At 58.5% G+C, this 6,000-nt stretch overlaps 3 protein-coding genes across 3 annotated transcripts; 2 read left to right on the plus strand and 1 right to left on the minus strand.

The window, feature by feature from the left end:
* Positions 1-608: 608 nt before the first annotated feature.
* Positions 609-1,742, plus strand: CcaverHIS019_0511670 (uncharacterized protein; the record flags this gene model as incomplete). Its single annotated transcript, XM_060602407.1, has 7 exons — positions 609-642; positions 680-759; positions 794-953; positions 995-1,111; positions 1,156-1,390; positions 1,428-1,525; positions 1,576-1,742. The coding sequence occupies 7 exons, from the start codon at positions 609-611 to the stop codon at positions 1,740-1,742; spliced, it is 891 nt and encodes a 296-aa protein (XP_060458804.1).
* A 781-nt stretch (positions 1,743-2,523) lies between these two features.
* Positions 2,524-4,160, minus strand: CcaverHIS019_0511680 (uncharacterized protein; the record flags this gene model as incomplete). Its single annotated transcript, XM_060602408.1, has 2 exons — positions 2,524-3,925; positions 3,961-4,160. The coding sequence occupies 2 exons, from the start codon at positions 4,158-4,160 to the stop codon at positions 2,524-2,526; spliced, it is 1,602 nt and encodes a 533-aa protein (XP_060458805.1).
* Positions 4,161-4,229: 69 nt separating this feature from the next.
* On the plus strand, positions 4,230-5,661 carry CcaverHIS019_0511690 (uncharacterized protein; the record flags this gene model as incomplete). The annotated part of the gene is made up of 4 exons (XM_060602409.1): positions 4,230-4,316; positions 4,999-5,125; positions 5,164-5,504; positions 5,545-5,661. The coding sequence occupies 4 exons, from the start codon at positions 4,230-4,232 to the stop codon at positions 5,659-5,661; spliced, it is 672 nt and encodes a 223-aa protein (XP_060458806.1).
* Positions 5,662-6,000: the final 339 nt, after the last annotated feature.

Genomic DNA, 6,000 nt, shown 5'->3' on the forward strand with positions numbered 1-6,000 from the left:
TTTTACGCTACTTTTACACGTGTAAAAGCCTGAGCCAACCGAGGTGTGACAAACAGCTGGGTGAATCGATATAAACTGCAGCGTATTGTTACCAAGACGCCCACGACAGTCCTCATGGAACATGGAACAAGAGGTTTGCCAACAGCCTGCGGAACATTGGCACGTGTGCTGCTTGATGCTTGGCATACATCATAGAACCCTGCCATAGACGCGTATCCACCGACTCGACTCTTTAAGCGAGCGTCGCCCGATGATCTACGGCCGCATCTATTCTCATCCCTCATGGCATCTACTTGGACATGTGTTGAGTGAATATCGCAACAAATTCGACGTCCTCATGTGCCTGACGCAGTTAATCTCGCTGCAAAAACGCCGAAATGCAGGGTATCCCGCGGTGACATTCGGCCGTACCGTGCTATCGTGGCTTACAGAGTCATTATCGACCCCGGATATCGTCTGTCGGAGCTCATCCTACCCTGCCGACGCCGCAGCGATCACAAAGCTGCGATCAGTCGCATAGGATACAAGTATGCCAGCATTAGACAGCCATGGCCCCTAACCTCCTTGACTATCCCCACTGCCAGACTCGTCCTGCGTAGAGAATGGCCATGGACCCATATACACCCGACCAAGTCACTGCCAGTGAGTGTGGCCAGTGTGTCCACCACTGACGCTCTAGTGTTGATTGGCAGCGGCGAGAGGAAAGCCAAGATGCCCTACTGGCTGACATTCATCAAGTCGTTGCTGGGCGGCTGGATGGTAAGTCGCCGCAAATCGATGGGGCTAACATCAGATCGGATTTGGTGCGAATCTCGTGCACGTCATGCATGGAACCGCTGGAAACCTGGCCACAGATGCACCTGTCATTGTCAACTTGCTTGGGGCCGTCTTCTTCCCGATCCCTCTCCTCATGATCCTCGTCACCGGGATGGAGCTGATCACGGCCAACCTGAGTAAGTGCTCCCTCCTACCGTCCCACGAGGCTGACCGGCAGTGGTTGTCCCCATGGCCGTCGCGAACCGCAGAGTCAAGCTGTGGGAGCTACCCGTCAACGTGATCATTGTCTTCTTCGGCAACCTGGCGGGTGTGCTGGTGTACGCAATGCTCCTGGGTGAGTGCGGTCTCACGTGGCAACTTTCAAAGCTCACACTTTAGCCCAATGCTCCGAGCTCTACACCTCGCAGCCCCTCATCGAATTCACAGTGTCCCTTGCGGTGAAGAAGACGAGCCTTGGCTGGGGTGTTTGCGTCCTGCGTGGCATCGGCTGCAACTTTCTCGTGTGTATGGGCGTCTGGCTCGCCACGTCGTCGCGTGAGATGTCGTCCAAGATTATCGCCATGTACCTGCCCGCTAGTCTCTTTGTGTTCCTCGGGTTCGAGCATGTCGCTGCGTGAGTCCACCATCTTATGGCCAATGCTGACTCGCAGGAACATGTACTTTGTGCCGATGGGCATGCTGAACGGCGCGTCAATCACTGTTGGAAGATATATCGTGCGATCCGTCCTCCCCAGCTTCATTGGTAACAGTGAGTGTGGCGTTGGGCGGGCTTCGGGTCAGTCGCTAACCTATCTCTAGTGCTCGGCGGATGTCTTCTCGGTCTGCCAATGGTGTTCATGCACCACCCGCCAGAACTGCCGTCCTTTTGGAGTCGTTCCAGCAGCGGTAGTTCCATGTGCACGTTCACAGAGGAAGCACCGACGAGGGTAGCGTCCCGCGTCAATGTGTCGGAGAGCAAGGTATAGAGCTGTAGACTGATTGCATAGCATGTAGCATAACCATCCCATCAATGGTGCATAGTGTCGTAGTGAACTGGCGAGGGTGGCGGGAGGGAGCTGAGTCTAGTGCTTTTCGGGGGCTGACACGGCGAGCTCATTTTCCCGGCTCATACGACACATCGTGGTGCCTGCCAGGGCCGCTGGGGTATGCATTCCCGTTCGATCAGATCGAAATTCCCGTTCGAGGCTGAGAATGGGCAACTGCGGGCGACAACTTTTGTAGATAACCCACTTCGGAGCTTCGGCCCGAAGACCAAACATTGCAACACATCGACATTCCCGTTCGTCCCATTGTCATTGCCTCTGGGACCGGCGCGATCTCGGCGTTCACGGAGCGGGAACGGCATCGTCCAATCGCCAGGTGCCTGGAATACGCTGTGACGATAGAATACGTTGTGACGACATTTTCTGATTGTGCGTCAAGGTCCGAAGCAATCAACGGTCTAGATACTTTCCTGTACGATCCGCTGTCCGAAGCAATCCGACGGTGTAAATCCTTTCATGCACGATCCGGTGTCCGAAGCAATCCAACGGTACAAGTCCTTTCATGCACGATTCACTGGTCCGCCACAAGAAGCGGTGCCCAAACTGTTTGTACTTGCAGATTGTGATACTTTGCAGCAGATGAAACCTGAGGAGCGCCTGACGAGCCAGACAGGAATCTCAACCATCACGTTGACAACTGTTGCATTTCTACCCCCTTACCCCCCCATTTCTACCCCCTTAACACCCTATCTTGCAATATCAACTACACGCTGAGGGCAGAAGCCTCGTCACCGTGCTGAGACCTGTCCACCTCGGCGTCCTTGAACTTGCGCGTCGGGGTGCGCTTGGAAAAGAGCCAGTCGAGCTCCTCGTACGTGCGACCCTTGGTCTCGGGAAGGTTGAAGAACAGCCACACAAATGTGAGGAACGCTGTGCCACCCCAGATGAAGCCGGTGAAACCCTTGAGGTTCCACTGCGTCGGGTTCATAAAGTACGGCTGCAGGATGCCCGAAACGACACTGACGAGGTAGTAGGCGTTGCGAGCGAGGCAGACAGTCTTCTGGCGCAGGCGGGTGCTGCCGACTTCTGCGGGGAGGGCCCATCCCAGCTGACCCGCCGACAGCTGGAAGACAAACGTCCAGGCGAGAGTGAGGACGGCCTGGGTCATGCCGACGCTGGACTTGTGCGTCCACACATTGAGGATACCGATAACGAAGAGGATCATCGACATGGTGAACATGCCCCAGAGGTAGATGCGGCGGCGGCCAAAGTACGGCATGAGGAAGAACCAGTTGACGAGGGTGCCGAACAGCGCGAGGCCGGTTCCGCCGACGTTGAGGTTGTAGGTCTCGTCCGTCGTAAGGCCGACTTGCTGGAAGAAGTAGGTCGAGTTGTATGCAAAGGTCGAGCCGGACAGAACCTGGCCCGCAAAGGAGACACAGGCAATAATTGTCCGGCGGCGTTCAGTGCCGCGGAAGCAGTCGAGGTAGCTGGTACCCGCAGTGATTTCCTCTTCAACCTGGTTGGTGTGCACGATCGTAGCAAGCGTCGCCTTGACATCGACGTTTGCAGACGAACGCTGCAGGCGGCGAAGGGAGAGTTCGGCCTCTTCGAGCTGGCCAACGCGGACGAGATGCCATGGCGACTCTGGCGCAAAGCAAAGAAGCGGGATGAGGAATGCGGGCCAGAGCCACTGGAGCGCGAATGGAATGCGGTACGCCCACTCGTCGGTGCGGTGGACGAGGCCGGCGAGCACGCCCGCGGCGATGAGCTGACCGATGATGAAGCACATGTTGGTGTACGACGTGAGGTACACGCGCAGGCTCATCGGAAGAACCTCGGACGAGTACGCCGGTGCCGACGAGGCAAAGACACCCCAAGGCAGACCACAGAGAACCTGGCCGACAGCGAGGACGATAATGTTCGGGGCGAAGAAGGTGATGAAGATGAAGCAGCTGAGGACAATGAGGGCACCGACAAGCACACGCTTCTGGCCCCACTTGGCGACAAGGTAACCGTTGAGCATGACGCCGAAGAAGCAGCCGACGCCCGAGCAGTTGCCCAGACCCGCCTGCCATGCCGCCGAGAGCTGGTGGTTGCCGTGCTCGTCGATAAACTGGCCGTACTTTTTCGCAAACTCGGGGTACGCGTAAAAGTTGCCGATCCTAAAAGTCAGACCACGGCGCCGCTTTCGACTCACAGGATCGTGTCGTAGCCTTCCATAATAACACACATGGACACGGCCAGACTCCAGAAAATGGCCATCGGATAGGCCTTGATTGCGTCGCGGGTGGAGAGCGCGTGCTCGGACTTGAGGGTGTCCTCATCGATGCGAAGACTGTGGCCGTCCTTTGTCTGCATGATCTCGAGTTGGACGTCGTAGGGCTTCTCGGTCGCCATTGTGATGTTCGAATGTGTTGTGTGAAGTGGGGAGCCCCATCTCGACGTCTTGCGACGTATTTATGCGACATGTCGCTGTCGACAGTGATCATTCTTGCGCAGGGATGGGCCGAGCAGTCCGGCTCCACAGCGGCCCCGCAGGTCATGTTGTCGGCGGTGTGTTGTTGGTGGTGGGGCTTGGCAATCCTTAGGGGCTTACCTCGGGCCGGCTTGGCCGACACTTGCTTTAATGCTGCGGGCCGAGAGGCAGGGCACGTGGCAGATCTGGGGACCCCGGCCTATTCGGCGACCGCGGCCCGGTTACAAGCCGTTGCTCGGCCCGTCTAGCCACTATCAGGCCCCGTTCCAGGCACTCTTGCAGAATGTCCATGGCTCCGATTTCCCCGAGAAAGAGGATTCCACAGAAGCGCGAGCGTGCCAACGGCAACCTCGGCACTGGCACCGGACACACCTGGCTGACGAGAGTGGGCGCGTCGGCCGACGAGTTGCATCCTACTTTGACACTCGCATTACTCCAAAGTTTCAAAGCGTCGAGCTTTACCCAACACTTGCTCTCTCAACCAGCCGCACCAACGGGACATGATGCGGAGGCCGCCACGCCAAGCTGAGCTCCGCCCCACTATTAGCACCGACTCGGGTGGCTTGCACCGAGAAGGGTCACCCAGTCTTCGACGCTCACACCTGGTCGATTAAACCAAACCTCAGTATTCATTCAACGAGAAGGATGTCAGACCGGTGCGCCGTGAGAGCGGCCTGCTCGGTGCGACTAGCTGGTTTCTTTTCACAACATATTCAATCAACTACTAAGACTAGTTAGCTACGTAGAGCCCTTAAGTAGTCGGTGGGGCTTGTGCGCTGCGCGCACCGCCGTTCGGGCGAGCGCAACCGTTGCGCACGTCGCTGTTCGGTAGACCGCGTCGCGCGAGCGCAGCGTGCGCCCGACCCCGGCGTCCGGTCTGTTCGTGGTGAGCGTCCTCGCCGTTCTGTAGATCGCGTCGGGCAGGCGCATCGAGCCCCTCGCCGGACCGTCAATCTAATCGGGCGGGCGTGCAGCCGTTGCTCGCACGCCTCGCGGTATCGGTAGGCGTAGAGCCGTTGCTTGTACGCCTAGCGATTCTGGCGAGCGTACAGCCGTTGCCTGTACGTCTCGCGTCTCTGGCGAGCGTCCTCGCAGTTCGGGCGAGCGCGCAGCCGCTGCAGCGTCTCGCTATTCTGGCGGGCGTGCAGCGGTTGCACGCCTCGCCGTTCGGTGGACCTCGTCGGGCAGGCGTAGCGTGCGCCCCGCCGCGGCGACGGTCCGTTCGGTGCGAGCGCGCAGCCGTTGCGCGCGTCGCAGTCGGAGCTGTGAGTCTGGCTGTGGTTACACCGGCGTGGGGCCGCACAGGGCCCGCCTTCGCCTTACCCGACTCTCTCCTCGTATTCGGGCGAGCGCGCTGCCGTTGCGCACGTCGCAGTTCCGGCGAGCGTGCAGCCGCTGCACGCCTCGCTGTTTTCGAGCTAGTCGCGGGTTGTCCCTCGGGCTCCGAGAACGCGGTTCCAGAGGGGAGTTGATTGAATATAATGTCAGACCGGTGCGCCGTGAGAGCGGCCTGTTCGGGTACGACTAGCTCGTGTGTTCACAAGATATCCAATCAACTACTAGACGAGTTAGCGACGTAGAGCCCTAAGTAGTCGGTGGGGCTTGTGGAGCCGTGGGTATCGCGGATAGGCACCTGTTTGCTCCCGTTATTCGCCTTGCCTCCCTGTTCTCAGCTCGCCCTGTCTCAATTCCCGACTCGCCTCGTGGGAGTTCCCACCTCGCCTCGTCTCTGCAAACAGCTTCCGTAATCGTGGGATCCTT

Source organism: Cutaneotrichosporon cavernicola (genome assembly GCF_030864355.1).
Source record: "Cutaneotrichosporon cavernicola HIS019 DNA, chromosome: 5".
Classification (NCBI taxonomy): domain Eukaryota; kingdom Fungi; phylum Basidiomycota; class Tremellomycetes; order Trichosporonales; family Trichosporonaceae; genus Cutaneotrichosporon; species Cutaneotrichosporon cavernicola.